The following is a 19166-nucleotide window of genomic DNA, read 5'->3' as shown; positions in this document are numbered from 1 at the left end:
GCTAACGAGAAATGACTGTAATTTACAGTATTCAGCGAGAAAAGTGGGTTAAGCATAAGACTGTCCATATTCAGTGGATTCTTGAAGTTGAACACTGAATACTTATTCAGGGCACGATTTAAAAACTGCACCCCAGCATAAATGTTTAACCCTGAACACGAGTCTGTGGCCAAGAGATGAAACCTTATTTCATCACGATCATTCATCACTCCTGTGGCCACAGTCGTCCTACTTCGATTTCAGCTGTGACAAACACCACAGGATGACAAAAAAGAGGGGAAGGAGGAGGGGGCATCACTCCAAACGCTGCCACGGCCAACAGGAGACCGGCATTTCAGGGACACGGCCGGAGCTGCCTACCGCAACGCCGAGGGAGTGGTCTCTGGAGAAACTTCTGACTTCAATTTGAGCCAGAACAAGGGCATCGCATCGTAACGCAGGAGAGTCAGGGAGCAACGTGACTGGACGTCTGAAAGAGGACTCAGGTGCTGAAAACAGAAATTTAATGACGTCCCAGGAGGAGACAAGGGCTGAAGCGGGTTGACCCTGCCAAGTCATGCCACAGCTAGTCACCTTGGTAGCACACGGTGTATGTAAATGCTTCTCTCACCCTACTGCTGACATTTTTCCACCAAATAATTCAGCTCATTAAAAGTCCCAAGACATTCAAGGTGGAGCGCCATATTCCTGGTTAGGTAAAATACAGCTCAAGTTCACACTGTCCCAAAGGAAAAAAAAAAGCCGCATTACCAACGTTTAATGTCATTTGTCTAGGGAAAGGGGGCAGCAGCTGTGCCCAAGTGCAGAACAGAGAGGAGCAGTGCTATATTTTCTAAAATACTGGAAAAAAGTTGTAATACATTTTCCAAAAATGTAAAACCCATGTCTGAGCCTGGACTACAATGTAAGCATCCGTAACAGATCTCAGCAGAATCCTAACCAATCAACAACTACAAATCAACAAACAGAATATTTTATAAGTCAGAAAATAGAGAAAATGTTTATGTTTAGTCCTATTTTATGGCCCCTGCACATTGCTCTGTAGTACTGTATATGAACTGTACTTATGATACAGCTGTTCTGTTTTAAGAGGACACTTTGTTGAAAATGAAACGGAAATCTTTACGCTGATCGAGTTTTGCTGGAGGGTCCCACCACACCAAGATTATGTGAAAAATAAGATCAAATGAAAAATGTGAACAAATAAAATTATGCTACCAAATAACAACAATAACCCTCTTTTAAAAAGAAAAACAAAACTTGTGACTGTATATTTGTCTAAGATTCTAAATAATAATAATAATAATAATAATAATAATAATAATAATAAAAAAGTGTCCTGTCAGGTACATTTTTCTAAGTTGTTACAGCTCCACACACAGACAAGCTGTCAACAATTAATGAGATATGAGACAAAGGTGTATAAAGATCACAGGCTATAAATGTTATGTAGGCCATGTCTGGATATTTACCATTTCATACCAATTTATTTACCAATTAACAATAGCTACTGCAACATAAGACCTCAATTATCAGATGTCAGAGTTGTGTAACAGTCCTCTCTTCCAGTGCTGTCAGAGCTTAGGTCTGGTCTACCTCTGTCCAACATTCATTTGGCAAAGGTCACAGACACTCACTCTTTACAGAAGACATGGATGTGGAGGCTGAAATTAGGTTTTTTGACAGACATGGGACTCTCGCAGGTAAAGCAGATAATTATCAGCACAATAGTGTAAAATAACCCTGTTAGCAGGAACGCATGCTATTTAATGCCAAGACCTACAGTAATAGCAACAAATAAGTAATGGAGGAGTAAGTAAGTAAATATTCATATACCTGTACATATACATACACATACACATATACGTATACATGTACGTATACATGTATATTTATGCGTAATGTAGGCCAGTGAAAATCAGCTGAAATAGTCTCTTCACTGAAAATGAAACGAATGAAATAATCAGTAGAACAACTGAAAGCCTACAATATGCTGCCCAATTGAGAAACATACAATATGCATTTGAAACCACTGTAAAGAGTCTACACAGAATGATTCCTCGTTCATCACAATCCAGAAAAGAAGAACAATCATACCGGGCACAGACTGATAAATTGCAGAGCAATAATGTCTCTGTTACAGTGCCAGAGAGATGACCTGCTACAGCCTATGATATTTTGATTCCTGTAACACAGTGTATGGACACTGCACTGTTTCTGATTCCCTGTTGACCACCTTAACAAGAGCCTTCCATCCACTCCCTTGCCAAACAGGTGAAATAGCTTCCCTCCTCCTCCTCCTCCTGTCAGATTTAATGCACCAATGAGTCCTTGTTACAGCTTTCACCAACAACTAAGATTCACTGTACAATTCCAAAACCACCAGAGCGCTACCTTTTACTCCAGCTACTGCAAACAAATTACAATTTAGAGCTGAGCCATTTGAAGTCTTTAAGTGTTTTTGGTTTTGATCACGTTAATAGCTGCTGCTAACAATATTGCCACAATTGTAGTATGTTTTGTGGCTCCACTCCAAATGAGAATATGGGAGAGGTCTCAACAGTTCACTGCTCTATTAGAAAGAATGTCTGACCATTTTACTTCACTCCTAAACTTTGTTAAACACAAACAAGTTGTTTCTAGGTTAGCGAAATCAGCAAAAACAAACAGAAAATGAATAGTTCGGGGCAACTTCAGATTCTAATTAAAAGGGACAACAGTAAAATGACCACACAAATGAAATGCTGCTGAACTAGTCAACACTCACACCCACTAGCATTTTTCAGACCCGGCTGGCTTTTTTTTAAGAGGCTGACTCTAATTCTGTGGTCTTGCCGATGATTTTCAAACAAATTTTCTTGCATGACCTGTTTTGCCCAGACCTCCTGAATCAGACACACTGGAGAGTTGGTGTGCCCTTGTAGTGAACCAACTAAGTATTGGATTTCTTCCTGTTCTCTCTCTCTCTTTTGTATTCAGAAACCATTTGTTTTCACCTCATTGTTGACTCCAGAGTACTGTATCTCTAAGAATGAACATCCAGTAATAAAATTATGGCTGGGACTACAGCGTTGAACTGTTTATCTTGATGAGCCTACAGTCACGCTGGCACTTATGAAGACCAATGTCAGTTAATATACGTCAGCGCGCCTTTATTGCCCAAAAATGAAACCAGAAAAAGGATTAGACCCTGCAAGCTTCTCAAGGTTGGACGATCCTTGAGCAACATCTAAACCTAGTCTGTCAAGGTCAGCTCCAAACATGACTGGGCAACAAGGCCATTTTTATTTTTTAGTTTTTTCAGGGAGGCCACGCAAGCACCCAGATTTAAATGATTCCCACTCTGCTCGCTTGAGATCTGCAGCCTGTGAATAAATACATTTGAATCTGTGTGCGCTTAACTCCAGAATAACTGAACAGAATTTCTCCTACCCAGGAGAATGCAACTAAAAGAGGTTTAGCTTTTCCTGAGGATTCTTTTCCATATTCTGATTAAACTGCCTTATGAATGCATATCCCCTATGACAGGCCGTAATGGTTAAGATTACATTACTAAATAAATTTAAGCTTGTTCATACAATATTAATTTACTTTCAAACCCAAGCTAGTAACTCTGTGCAATATTTCCTCGAGAAGCCAATTCATTTTTAAATTTAAAACCTGCAATTATTGTTCACTGCTACACTATATGCACATCAATCTGGATTATTCAATTACTCTAAGCCTCTGTAGGCTTATTTCAATTCTGCTGCTTGGCTGCCCTGCACCTTCATACAGAGTCCTTCTAAGACTCTCCAAACAAAGCTGGACTGGAAAATGATTTACAACCCTGAGCTCTGACCCACCTCAGCTGCTTTGGGGTATTCATCCTTTCGTCCTGCGCTGCAAACAAAATATAACTACACAGTGTTTGTTTCCACATCACCAAATCATATCCTCTCATTTAAAATATAAATGAGAAGATATCATAACCACAACCCTTCCTACCCAGTCTGCCCAAAAAAAAAAAAAAAAAAAAAAAAAGACTGGTTCACATAGTCTGGTGTGACTGCTGCACATAATCTCCTGAAAAAATGTGCCAATCTGTGTTGGTACAGTCTGTGTTGCTAAACTATGCATTTAAAACATCAGAATGAATGTTAGAGTCAGTGGAAGCCTCTATGAGGATGAGCCACTCCAGGTCCAAGTCTGGTGGGATCTAGTTTCTGTCCCTGTGCTAGTGACACAGCCTAGCATCTCTGGGCCAGAGAACTCAACCTCCCTTACTGTTGGCTTACAGGCCCAAACGGTGCCCCGTACATCCAGTTCACACACAATTACCATTATGCACAAGCTCATCACTGTTTATAGAGAAGAGTGCCTCAGCACAAAAAGAGGCAATTGTATGCAGGGTGCAGTGTATTGGTGCATTTAATGGAAAAATGCCACATGAGGAAAAGCAATAGCTGTTTGATGGGTCAGTTCACACAACTGGAATGTGACGTCATCATTATTTTATGTGCAAAGTTAACATCAGAAAAGCAAAACGCACACAGCTGTCATGATCTGATCATGACAACAAAGTGATACATTCATATTCACTGTGATCTCTATGAAGAGGCTCTGATGTCATTTTTCCCACTAACCCCTGGTCAGATTTTTACCTCTTTATGGGCGTCACTGGAAATGCGGTTGGTGTAACGCAGGACCTCCAACTCCATATCGGTCTTAAGCAGGCGGCTGCAGGAAAAGAGGACAACAGACAGTTACGGGCCTTTCTCAGATGCATGAATAAAGAACAGTGATGCAAAATAAACAAGATGAATAAATCCTCATTCTTTGCTTCATGATTAGAAAATGTTCTGAAAATTGTCTCTAAAATCTGATTGGTCAAATAACAGTCCATATCCTCTGACCAAGCTTTATTTACTAAACAGCAAAGCTCTGCTCTGGGTAACGATCAGTTCTTGGTCTGTCTGGTTTTTACTCAATTTGAGCGGCTCAGAGTAAGAACGAGTGAAGAGCACAAGAAGTAAAGATGAAGCTGATGCATCAGAAAGAAAATGTGAATAACATTAAAGGCTACTTTATTTTTCTCCCTCCATATCACAAAGGATAAACATGCAGGTCTCGCTATATGAAAATAAGTTGTTTATTTTGATAATGCACTCTCTCTCATTTGTGAAAATACAATGAAAATGTAATATGTCTGGTTGTCAGTCACTTGGTTTATTATATGTATATATGTGTGTGTATATATATATATATATATATATATGTGTGTGTGTGCGTGTGTGTATGAACAAATATGGCCATTGCACAGGTCCATGCTAGACAGAACACAGGCCAGTCATTTTGGGAAAAGAATGTATCAATATATTTTGAATGCTTAGTTTAGAAAAGCCAAACATGGTGCTGCAACTTATTAGTTCGTATTCAAACAACTGGAATCATTTTGCATTTTGTTGTGTTTAATGTACCATCATTTTGGAAAATTTTCATACTATTCCTTCAGAGATTAACTTGCAGGTCATCTCATCAATGAATGGAAGACACCTGATGTACCCATGCAAAAGGCTCTTAAACTGTCATGATGAGAGGTTTCAAGATTCTCCATTACCATGACAGCAAAACTGTGTGGCAGCAAATCTGAATGGCAGTTCTTCACCACTGATAACATCGTTGACATGTGAGTGGAAGATGTAAGGCAGTAACGACACAACGGTACCCTCATGTTCTTTCATACAATAAAGATTAGTGCGATCATTCAGAAAGCTTCACTTTTCCTAAAACCTCATGGCCAGTAATCTCCCTTTCCCCTCCGTTTACAAATGTAAAGGCAGGCAGGCAGACGCGCGCGCATACACACACACACACACACACCAGCCAGTCTCAGAGCTGTCAGAAAAATCAGCTCTGTCTCGTTAGTGAAGTGTTTCTCTCAGTCGTCTACTTTTCTCACCATTTACTTCCTAACGATGCTATTATTCGATGACGATGACTCGGTGCAAAAATGCCAAAGTGAATGAATAGGTCTTTTAAAAAAAGATACACATAAATAACACACATCCACCACGATGTGTGTTATTTATTCATGAATACCCTTTGTTTTTCCAAGGAGCAATGGATCGAGCCCAACTGTTGGCTGACCATTTATATTGTTCTTAGATTTGACATTCAATCACCATCGCAACACACATTATTCCAGTAAATGTGCAGGAGATGGGGGGGGGGGGGGGGGGGGGGGGGGGGGGGGGGGGTGTGTAAGCTTGTTATTTACTTTTCTAAATGTGTCATTTGAATTCGAGATGTGGCCGAAGTGTGGTGCTTTGCAAAATATCGTTTTCATCAGGATGCCTCCGGTCCCTCATCACTCTTTCGTAATCTTCGGTAATAAGCAACGAGAAAGGAGAGGAGGGGGGAAAAACATGAAAGTTTGCGGCAGAGTGAAGTGTTGCCATAATGAACTGACTTCCAACCAAGTAATAAGGCCTGGACCTAATACCGAGGGCAGCCAGGCGAGCACGAAGAACATTAGAGCTGAGCAGCTAGGCTTATGCTGCTGCCTGGGAGGCCATGTCTCCCACAGCCTCTGCTGAATTATCTGAGGAAGGCGGTTGTGGCTGTTCCGCTCTCCCCCCCGTTACTGGGAGGACCTACACTTCCGCAGTAACAAAACATTTTTTTCCATTTTAATAGACCAGTGGTGAAAACACTTTCAAGCAACAAAACATGACGATTTACAGAAAAAAGGAAAGAGGACACATAAATCAAGAAATGACATATAGTATTTCAGATAGCCTTAAAAAGTCATTTTTGGATTAACAAAGTCAACATGAGAAATAATGAATGCATAGTCAAAGACTGATCAGTGACACATATAGTCACAGAGACACAGTAACACACAGACTGGTCAGTGGTACCTGTGTTTATAAAAGACTGCTAGCTTTTGTCTGACTTCTTTCTATTATTATCTGTTTCATCTTTTATCAAAGAAATCCAAATAGATCTTAGAGAAGCATACCTATAGCATTAATTTATATACAGCTTTTGATGATGATGATTAACTGGGCTTTAGAAGAGAGATCACTGCAGATTTACTTATTTATATTTTTTAATGCCCTCCTCCAGCCAGATAAAAAGCACGTGAAAAAAAGAACTGAAAGATTAAGTCTGGTCATGTTACTGGTTTTGTACATAAATGTTTAAATAATAAGAATCTGTTTAATATTTGTTGCATTTTGGTAGCACTTTTTCAATTAAAAAACAAAGATTATGTTCAGATCTAAGAAACTGCCTCCAGGTTGCTACTCAAATTATGATCATAAACTGAAGCAAGAAAACTTCATCAAACACACACTTTTTTTTTGCCCTTGACAAGTGTAATCCTAAACATGTCACAGCCGCCTGAACACTGCAGTGCACATGCTTTGAAGTCACTTACCATTCAACAATTACTGGGTGCAACAGGGTGTTGTTCACCTGGAAGCTAAAATGCAAAGACAAAAGTCCTTAGTTTAATATTCTTTGCAACTTCATATCATTTTTGTCCAAACTGTTGACTCTAATGAGTGATCAGATTTCCTTTGTATGTCTAGATGAAAACAAGTCTGAACGAATCAATAAAGACAGAGAGGATCATTCATCAGGACACGAATGAAGACGAAGAAATGGAGAACGCAGGGAACGACATATTTATTTTCCCCAAATATAGCCACCAACATTAATTAATGCAAATCTGCATTCATGAGTAGCGTGAGGAAGCCAGGTAGTAAAAGTAGAATGAGCTCTGAGAACAATGCACAATGGCAGTGATGAATAATTGATGTCTTTGAGACGTACCGGCTGATTCCTTCAAAGGAGGCTTCACGACAGGTACTGCCACTATCGGTATTCAGTCCACGCTGGGTGTGACACACACACACACACACACACACACACACACACACAGAAACATACACGCATTTATAAGACCATTCCCAGCTCTCTTTATCTAAATCCATGGCGGCACAAAATCCAATCAATCAAACGAGTTCTGTCAAACTGAATAGCGAAAGGAAGGTTTCTGATGTCAAGCATTCAGAGAGATGACAAAAGGTAAGATTTTGATGTCATCAATGGAGAGCGAAGTATTTAATGATACCCTATGAAACTGAGTCAGAACCCTTCATTTAATCGGGACAATGACTGAAAGTCACAAAGAAGCCCTCGCTGAAATGGCCCCACAAAATATGAGATAGTATTCTTCTCCCTTGTATGAACAAATTGGCAGTGGAATGAGACAGTTGTCATGTAGCTGGGAGCTCAAAGCTACAAACCACTGCTGACTTGATTCCAATGGAAAATCTTTTTTCTTGGCTGTCAATCAAAGGAACCACACCTTCCAAAATTATACCCACAATGATCTCTACTGCCTGTCTTTACAACCTAAACAGAGACCTACCAGAGTCAGGAGGGTGGACGGCTGCAAGTTGGCCAACACTTCCACAATCTGTAAAAGAAAACAGGGCGACAAGCATTACCAATGAGTATTCTGACCAAATGTTTTTTTCTGTTCTGCACTGGAATATAATCCTTATTAATGGTTGAGGGAAAGAAACATTAATACTGTGAATCAGGAATGTAATTCTTGAATGAAAAACTCGGAGACCTTTAAGATGTGCTCTGGAGTTGGACTGTATCCTTTACTTCACACTAGGCAGGCAGCAGGGCCACTGCTACGCACGCGCGCAGCACACACTGTGCGTTAGGCACCAAGTGCCACTTCTACATATTTGTGTGTGTGTGTGTTTTGCCTGTTCTCTAGTTAGTTTCATAGTGTAATATATACTGATATTGTAGAGTTCTGGTTTTGTTATTTGTCACATCATAACATTGTTAATGAAAATATATCTCTTCGGTTTCAATAAGATTGCACTTTGTGGGGGGCATCCAAATGGCCAGCAGCTGCCCTGCTTAACAGCCATGGCCGATGTAAACCATAGTATGGCAGCAAGGACACGACTGAGCAGAGAAAGTTAAAAGAAATAAACCATGCGAAAAACTGATGAACTACATTTTGAAATAATATTGTAAACAAAATATTCATCACACAGTTAACTACTGGGATACAGTTAGTGCGCTTCATGACCGGTTTACCAAAAAGTTTTTATTTTTACTATGCGATTGCTCATTGAGAATGTTTCCCTTGCAGCAGTCAGCCTAGGACATTGGATGAGGTGGACTGCCAAGTTTGAGCACAGATGAGATATCTTGGGGTGAATTTCATTGTAAAATATGGAAACTCTTCATCAAAGGAGCACTGTCCCACAGATTTCCAAATTTCAGTGAATTTTTCCACAGCTGCTCCAAACACAATTGGAACTAGTTACACTGCAACTATTAGCATGCAATCTGGCAACCAAAAAGGCTGGTCCATACATCACTCATAGAAGGGTCTCCTTCACTGTGTTTATCATGCACAACCATAACAAAAGGAATCCGACAACTGGTGCTGAGATGTCAAACTTGATCTAAAATTGATGAATTCTCAAAATGTAATAATTCATATTTCAGTCACAACAAATTCTCTCAAATTAACTTTAAAAAAAGAAAGTTTCCATGATGGATGTGTATGTCCATCCCCTCAGCTATGCACAGGGTAGAACAGCAGCTCTGTAAAGTCAGAAGAGTTCAATTAGGATCAATCAGAGCCTCCTGTTACATGTTCACTCATATGGAGTCTTGGGAGGTGATGCACGGGGCTATGTGACTTTCAGTCCACAACATATGGTCCCAAAACCTCCCTGCTGGTCATCGTCTGACACAAGCCAGGTTCCTCACAGAGCCCAAAATGAAACCCCACAATTGTCTGACAGAGAACCTTCTGCATTAAGAGGGTGAGAAACAAGTATTTCACTTTTTCTCGTTGTCACGAAAATGATGTTAATTCTGAGCACATATATGTTAGAAAACGGAGTCATGGCTTACAGCCTTGCTTTCAGTAGGATAACAACAAAATAGCTTGACATAACCAGTGACATAGAGAAGTTCTTATGAATTCAACAATTCTACAATCACAGCTCTGGAGTGGAAGAAATCTGCTAAATAAATCCCTGTTCCTCTTTAAAAACTGAGAAGTTATTACAAAGCAATGCTGTTAATAAACTGATGGGGAAAGGCACTGACGGTCGTTTAACTGTGCTGAAATAACCCAAAGCTATTCAAGCTGAGCTTTCTTTTTATTATTGTGATAACCACATTCTACATTAAATAATTTTTTATTTTTTCCCGCACATATATATTTAAAAGAAATATCCCACATTACCAGGTCACACTGGATACACTAGATCATGGGGATGGAAGGACAGTTACTTAAATATGGTTAATTATTTCTAGCTGTAATCAATTACTATAATAAAAGAAGACTTTAAATGTGTTCAGAATTGTGTTCTCTGAAATCAATCAAACCTGATCAATTTCAACATAAATCTATTTCAGCTGCTGCAGGAAAAAACAACTGATTTAAAAAAAAAGAAAGAGAAAAGTCTTCTTAGAAGAAAAAAAAACAACAAAAATCGCAAACAAATCAATTGTTTTGTCATAAACGGACTTCAATTCATATTGACAACAATTAATGTAAGTGAAATATTATAGTCACTGGGCAATCAAATTCCACTTGTATGCAAATTATCGAAAAGTCAGGAAGCTTTTACTACAGTTAGGGGCATGAAATCTACTCAACGTGAGATTTGATGAACTTAGTGTGAACACACTCAAACATAGACAGTAATGACAGGGTAGAAGCACTGTTGGCAGAAAAAAACAGACTCCTGAAGGAAGCGCTTTCAACGTGAGAGGGTAACTGAACCTAGTCAAGCACAATCTTCACTGCTGACATTTGATTATATCAGCAATTTCACTGCTACCTCTAGGAAATCATGATTTAGTATGTAAACTTGATGGTTTTCTTTTCATTTGAATTCTTTTAATAATAGTACAGCATATCCAATCTGTGTCAGGAACACAAAATAAACATTTGCAGTCTTTGCATTTCATCTGTACTCTAAACTAATAACCAGTTAAAGCCCTGATTATCTGACTGTTCTCTCATTAACTTGTATTAAGCTCTTATAAAAGAGGTTGGATGGGTAAATCCATGATTACTGTTTTAAAACTCCCAGAGGCCACAATCATAAGCATAACTCACATAAGCTGGTCCTCCATTGAAAACATTTAGATATAAATATGCACAGCAATTCCATTTTGAGCAGTTGCCTGACTTAAACACATGAGCACCACTCTCTTGTGGGTGGCACTGTGCATCAGCCCTGTATGCACACAGCTTTAAGGGGACACATGACCTTGCCAGGGCATCAGATGGTTCATCCCATAACCTGTTGAGAGAATGGCTTAGTCTCTGCATGTGTGTTCATCTCCAACCTTTCAGTTTTTCTTTCTTTTTTTCCCCCAAGAGATTCCTCATCTCATCTTATTTGACTTACTTTGCACTTTGTGTCTTCTTTCCTGTTTGCCTTTTCAAATGATCTGTTTGAACAGAGCTGAGAGGCGTCTCAAGAGATGAGGATTTGCAATTGCAAGCATAAAAACTGAAGTAAGCCATGTCCCACGCTTTGCTAAGAGACATAAAAACAGAGCACTTGAAGAAAAGAAAAAACACTGATCACATCAATAGTGAAATGAAAATGACCACTTTTGGGAGCGCATTTGTTTTACGAGTGAAAGCATACAGTGCATAAAGGTGGAAAAACAACAACAACGACAACAAACCACTTCAGAATGCATCTCTGTCCAAAAAATATACATGACTCATTACTATGAATCCACATGCAGATGAACTCTCACACTGCTTTTGAATGCAGAATCAGAGGCCAGATTAATCTAAGACCAGACAATTCCAGTGTCTCTGTCATAAACTTTCTACTTGAAAACTGGACAGAAATTGCCACCTCATTTGCAAAACAAACATTCCTCGCCTTTAAAAAAAACCCCAACAACAACAACAACCAAAAATGACTGTAACCTCATCTTTCCCAGCATTCTTCCACCCTCCTGGGAGTGGGGGTGTTTGGGTGGTGGGCAGTACCACATTAGCAGACATGCGCTAGCTGCCTATACGCATATGATGCTCGAACTGAGCTGGTCACATTTGCTGACAGAGGCGGGCCCATCCATTATAGTGACTATCATACTGTCATGCTGTCACCTCCACAATGATGAATGACAGAAGATCAGCACGGACTGCTGAGCTGTCCTTCGGCTAAACCTGAACACTATAGTAGCCCCAGGTGGATTATCAATCTAGACTCAGTGAGCTTCAATGAGATTCAGCCAAAAATGTCACCACGTCCTCATCCCCAGAAACATGCAGTTTGCATGCTGATTCTAAATTTGATTATTCATTTATAAATCAAACTGTGTATTAAGTCGAAAAAAGGTCATTTGGTGTAGCCTCGTTAAAAATGGTGTAGTTTTGTAAAACAGTTCATTTTTGAAGGAATAATATAAAGAAAAAGCATCAGCTTCAGACTGCCTTGCATAACCCGCCTCCTTAGAGCAGAGAGACAGTGAGGGAAGTAAGGCTATAAGCTTTACAAAGACACTCCTCAAAAACACCTGTTCTCCTCTCTCCAGAGGAGGAACTCACAGTCTCTGTGCTAAAAAAGCCTACCTAGCAAGATCAAAAGCAGAGTGCTCTCCCAAATTTTGAAGCAGTCAGCCAGATGATAAAAGGAACTAGGGAGTCAGAGGGCATGGTCCCCACTGAAAAATCCTGAGATAATGCGCAATTTTGAAGTTTCTGCTGCACAACACAAGATTTTTTTTTCCCTTTTTTTTTTTTTACGCGAACAATGAATGCCTAACTCTACAGTGCATTTGATTTTTGCTTACCCTTTCTTGTTGAATTGTCTTAATACAAACAGAACTCACATACATCTGTAAACAAATCAGTAATAACACTTGTAATTAAGCATACTGTTAAATAAATCCAACAAAGAGCTTGTTATAGCCTTGGCAAAAATTAAAGTAATAAAAAAAAACATTCATGACACTTCCAAGTTCCTCAAGGTCATTACGCAGTAAAAGAACTGTATTGCACAGCATCTTGTCTTTCACTACCCTCTTCATGCATTTTACAACATTTATACGGGAAACTTTTGTGTGTCACAAGGTGGTCAAGCTCAACTTCAATTCATTTGTGTATGAACAAAACAAACATAAACAATATTACAGACATCTGATGAGGTCTTTACAATTCAGATGGGGGCAGTTACACAGACGGTCCGCACTGGATGGAGCACATACGTCAGAAAAATACACATGCTCCAGAGACACAGCACATGAATTTTCCATGGCTCATGTCCCACCTCCTCCACAAAGCCCATACTAGAGAAATACACCCTCCATCTGAGGCATTCTCCTCTCTGAAGCGAACAATTAAAAAAAATAAATAAATAAATAAATAAAGAGAGAACGCCTAACCACAGTCCAGGCCACTGTCTGAGAATGGCCAAAGCAGACAGACAGGACCTCAGAACGACAATGTCTCCATAATGCAGGAGGCTGTTTTTCCTACTCTGGTGTAGCATGGCAATAACCACACACTCCAGGAAGCCGTTTTCCTACATCAGCATTTCCCGATACAATCTACAGGGGACACTGTGACACTTTGCATGTTTCTTCAATTTAAGAGCCATTTGCCCAGATTTATCATCGAGTACTTGATTTCTAGTACCCTAACGTTTTAGGAAATGGATGAGAATGCTTCAAAAGAAACTAGGGTAACACTGACCAAAGAAAGGTACATGCTACTCTGTTTATCTTCACCTAGGCATGACAAAATGATTGGTAATGTAATACAAACACACACACACATACACACACACAAAACCTTTCGAATTACCACACTAGTCTCACTTGAGAGGTCTTTTTTGAGAGATTAAAGAAACAGGAAACTTACTGACCTAAAATGGCCTTTCAACACTCTACAAACCTTGCTTGCTTATTTTTGTTGACCAAGCAGATGTGCCTGCATCTTACAAAGACAGTTAGGTATGAGGCAAACACATAGTACGCCTCTTAAATCTTAATGCGCCATATGCCTCCCTATGGCAGATTACATTGGACTAATTACCTTCTCAGGTCCACAGGGACTAAGGCAGTTTCTCTGGTCTGAGCTGAAATCAACGAATGCCCTCTGAGATCCCCATGTGTATCTGTGCTCTCTTTAAGGGGTCTAAGATGAGATGGATTACCAACTCACAGTGGTTGCAGAGTCTTTCTTTTTAAAGTCATATCAAAAATAGGACTCTGGATGTTTACCACATGTTGTAATTTCACAACAAATAGATCACAAAATCATAGTCATGCTAATTGCCCCTTTACTATACAGGAACTACAGCATGCTCTCTGAATGGGTCTAGAGGAACAGGTCTAATCTAATCTCACAAGTATGAAATGACATTTTATAGTAACTTTCCAAACATCTTCATCTCTCTTTTTGACACAATTGAGCTCTCGCTCCCTCTCTTTTTGCCACTTGGACACACACCATACACACACACATACATACAAAACACACATCAAAGCTACTAAAAAGTGCAGGTTAGCACACGTGTGTTTGCAAGTATAAACACAACTTTACTTACATCAGAGGTGTAATGCACCTCATCGACAGCATATTTCTCCTTGAAGTGTTCCCGAGGATAGATCCTGCCAAAAGACACAAATGAAACACTTTTAATGAGCATAGCCAGAGGAGACAAAATGTAAGCCCTGGTTTAAATTCCCGCTCCTGCACTGCAAGCTCCTGAAGCTAATCACACATGAGCTTAAGGAATCAGGGTATCACTGCCCTCTAAGTCACTCAGCTGACAGAGAGATTCACTGATCTGACATGTGAGGTATGGGAGGGTATATCAGGTATGCCATAGTATGTCATCTTAAAGCAACTCAAGAGCTGACGTGACACACAATAATAACAATAAACTTTCACAGGTCACCAGCAGGAATTAATACACATTTGTATAATACTTCTTTTGAATAACTGAATCAGATTTTGAAAATCATTGTTTTAAAACAAACACTGTGCACACATGGAAGCACAGTCATTAACTCTGTTGGGTGTTAATGCCTTAATGTTTACCACAGAGTGATTTACGTACACTTAAATGCATGACCTCTGAATGACTACAATGATTGCAGTCACAGCTATTTCAGTGTCTAAGCTCTGATCCTTTGTCTCGAAACCCTGACTAGCCAAGTTAGGACATAACACACTCACACAGGTCCTTCAAATCTGGAGATCTCAGCTGTTTCACATCCTCAAACAGACATGTTTACGTGGAAAAGAAAAGAGTTATGCACCACATTTAGGGGAAAAAAGGACCTTACTCTATGGATATTCTATTCTAATTAGACAAAATACAGAGCATCCTCAGATACTCTTAGTGTGAAACAGGGCTAGCCATTCGGGTGTTTCTTTTAATTATTATGGAAGAAATAGGCCTACTCTGACAGAATATTGTAAAACAGAGAGGATTTAAAGGCTTTACAGTAAATTCTGTCAACACAGAAGCAGCACTTCAAAGAGCTCTACACAATTTACATTCTCAGGACTGTATCTGTATGAGAAGCCCTGGAGTGTGTGCTCTGAAAGAATCTTTAAATCTTCGTTTCACTGTGAAACATTTTCTGTCCACCTGTTGTGACACACAAATGCACAAATGCATGTGTGTGTATGTTTGTGCGTATGCTTTGTATGTAAATAAGGCATAGCAAATGCTATACACAAAAGCTCAACACCTTATGCTGTGTACCTAAAGCAATCCTTTGAAAAACTGCTGCCAATTCATCAGGCAAATAAAATCAGGAAAACACAGTAATAGAAATACCAACAGAAAAATACAAAGGTAATAAAGATCATTTTGAGTCATGATTTATAGCTGTGATACAGTACGTTATTATTTTTCTGAAGAGACAAAAAAGTGTTCAGATAAATTACTGTCCAGTTAAAACGTAAGCATGCAATGAGAATGCCTGATGAGCAACAAAGAGAAAGACATTTTTTTGAGGACTGCATTTCAAAGGACTGACATCTTTGAGAACTGAAGTGTATTTGAAGAACAACTTTTCCAAACCTATTCATTTTGAGGAAAAACTTATATACATGTTGCATATATGTAGATACATAGATACACACACACAACACACACACACAAGCGTGTGTGTTTCTGTGTATGTGTATGCATGTATTTTCTTCCTTGCTTTCCTGAGCCAAAATACAACATGACAGACTCACTCTCCCATCCATGTAGCGTAACTTTCAGGCAGCTTGGGCACAAACAGGAAGGCCTTTCCTGAGTCCACGTCGATGGCTCCATAGCAGTCAGCCTCAATGACTCCAAAGGCCCAGTGGAAGAAGGACTCCTACAAAACAAGTCAAGCCAAGAGTCAAAGTCTTTCCTACACTCTCTCTTCCTTGAACCTGTCTCAATGATTTTTCACGTTCTAACAGAATCCAGTGTCACTGTGTGCAAGTGAACACAGGAACTGAGCACAAATGTCACAGAGCCTCACTGGAGTAGCGTGACTGAAAATGGCCACAAATACAACCCATGAAAAGATAATGTCAAAAGATAATGACCTATATCAATGACAATACCAAAAAATCACCATCTTCCTTGTGACCTTAAAAGATCCAGGAGACACCAGACAGTTTTAAATTAAAATTCAACACAAGGTCAGTGGACAGTGCAGGTATTTTTCACATGTTAATCAACTGTCATAATTATTTTTTTTTTTTTTTTGATCAAACAGTAACCACCATATAGAGCCTGAAAAACCTTTCAACAATAATTTACAAAAAACAAGCTAACTAAAACAAAAGTTAGTGATCGTTCAGATGAAGTATGAAGAGCGGGAACGATTAGAGCAAGCTTACAGTTCTCCTTTTTCATTTGTGTTTTGTTTTTACTACTTTAGCACTGAAAGTCTGCGTTTAAAACCCCCACATTACCATTAAAACTGATAATCCCACTAAAAATCACCCACAAAACAATGCCATATTTATTATTATAATCATATGAAGAAGTAGTAAAAAGTCTAGAATTATCCATGGCTTTCATTAAAGAAAGGACAACAACATCCAAAACCTGAGAACCTGAAATAATGAAGAGAAAAGTTTGACAAAAGAAAACTCCAAAGAAAATAAATAAATAAACAGAGTGAACCACTGTGTCAAAATGACAAAGTTATGCTTTTTCACAGAAGCCCAGTTTTCACTTAGTTTCACTCAACTTCAGACTTTGGTTTGACTAATGGCGGGTCACTCAGCTTTCCCGTCTCCCTACTCAGAATGACAGATGAAAGAGGAGCCTCTCCTTAGAGTCTCCTGGCAGAGGAAGAGGTGGAACAGAACTGGGCCAAAGCAGACTGAGATTAAAGTCCTCCGGTCCAACAGTTACTTCATTCTTATCTGCAGCGTGTAACAATCAGCCACGTTAAGCTTTATCACAACCAGTTAATATTTCGTGAGAGAATGCACACCACAGCAGAAAACCAGTTACTGCAGAGCTCATGTTCCAGACAAATGAAATCTCTTTGTCTGAGCAGCGATCTCTTGTTTCTTTTCTTTTTTTTTCTTTAAACATTGTCCCTCTGGTTGTGTAGTTTTTTAAAAAAAGAAGCTCCCCCCCTTCAAACAGGATAATGCGAGTTAACGTAAAAACGCATGACAAGAGACTGCTGACTTCAGAAAAATTAACATCCAAAAACAGTACTCTTTGACGTTATTGCCATAAAGTGAATGGAGATTCAGGGAACATTCTTACCTCCTGTTACACTCTAACTGATAGAAAGGTAACATATCATCTGTTATCCATAACCACTACTGACATAATCTATAACTTCATTGGTTACATTTTTTATCTAAAATGTCAACTTCAATATCGCAAAGCATCATAACATTAACAAGGAATAAAAAAAAAAAAAAAAAAAAAAACAGTATCTTTGGCTCCAACTGACATGCTGACTTCACTGCTGTAATGACAATACCTGTCTGAAAACCACATCCGTGTCTGTGCAGTATCTCTGCTTCTGCTCTCCACCTTGAAGAACAACCACACTTTTGGGCACAAGTTCACTTTTGGCTTTCAGTCCCTGGCAGAGGCGCCGGCGGTTCTCTGCAAACAGGGCAGCCGACACTCTCAGGGTATCATTTCCCAGCCAGTACACAGGTCTGCAGCCAAACAAACAAGAAAAGAAAACAGAAAAACTCAAATGAGAATACTCTCAAAAAAAAAACCTCAAATGAGTGAGAACACTCATACTAAGAAGAAGAAAACAGGGAGTGGAAAAAAGTATGTGTGAGCATGGATATATATTTAACTCAAGGGAAATGAATTCCTGATCAGAAAAATCTACCTTGTAGATGGTAATCTTTGATAAATACATATCATTTATATGGCTTACAACATGTTTAAGAATAGTTACATGTTTTGACCAAAGATGAAATCTTCATGAGAATTTTGAATATGTGGTATCTGGGAATTAATTACAATTGAGTAATACACCCTAAGACCTCTTGCTTTATGAATGAAATAAAAAAATTAGAAACAGCTTAAATGTGAATGACTCTTGAGTGAGTGTCATTCTCTACATGCTGATACATCAAACCTCACTGCTCACGTCTCGTTTTTTTGGTCGGTTTACGACTGCTATAAAAAGTTATAAAAAGTCTGGTTTATCGTGGTTTTGGAGAGTGTCGGTAGTGAATGCCGAGATTAAACGATTTCGAACACACAAGAGCAACAAGAAGGTTTTGAGGAAAACATTACTAAAACATTATAAAGTTCGCTATCTAGTGTCAATTACCTGATGATAATAAAGTGATAAAAGTGTCGCAACGAGCTGTGCCATCAAATCATCATTTCAGTGATCAAAGGTAGAGGTCGTGCATCTCTTAGCACAGGGAGTTTAACGCTAAAATGTTAAAAGTCGACTTTCCAACTAGGCTGTCGTAACAGGAACAGTCTTTGCAATGTTCTTCACAGTTTCTCTCTAAAGACTAACAGTTTACCCACATGAGAACAAATGAACAATTCGTTTTTTTCAGTTCTCCCTTTTAAAAACTCCCGAGCTGAACTCTACGTTTATCTCCTGATAAATCGTCACTGACCGTTAAGGCT

At 39.1% G+C, this 19166-nt stretch overlaps 1 protein-coding gene across 1 annotated transcript in view; it reads right to left on the bottom strand.

Moving 5' to 3' along the window:
• LOC115805238 (xaa-Pro dipeptidase-like) overlaps positions 1–19166 on the bottom strand; it is a 38909-nt gene that overhangs the window by 19431 nt on the left and 312 nt on the right. The window contains exons 2-8 of the mRNA XM_030765768.1: positions 18034–18217; positions 16280–16407; positions 14628–14691; positions 8423–8470; positions 7822–7883; positions 7424–7468; positions 4644–4719 (exon numbers count right to left, since the gene is read on the bottom strand). Coding sequence (XP_030621628.1) covers positions 4644–4719; positions 7424–7468; positions 7822–7883; positions 8423–8470; positions 14628–14691; positions 16280–16407; positions 18034–18217 — 607 coding nt within the window. The remainder of the gene's footprint in view (positions 1–4643; positions 4720–7423; positions 7469–7821; positions 7884–8422; positions 8471–14627; positions 14692–16279; positions 16408–18033; positions 18218–19166) is intronic.

The sequence above is a fragment of the Chanos chanos genome, chromosome 2, assembly GCF_902362185.1.
Source record: "Chanos chanos chromosome 2, fChaCha1.1, whole genome shotgun sequence".
NCBI lineage: Eukaryota > Metazoa > Chordata > Actinopteri > Gonorynchiformes > Chanidae > Chanos > Chanos chanos.
The sequence above is the reverse complement of the archived record's forward strand: the minus strand, read 5'-3'. Positions and strand labels throughout refer to the sequence as shown.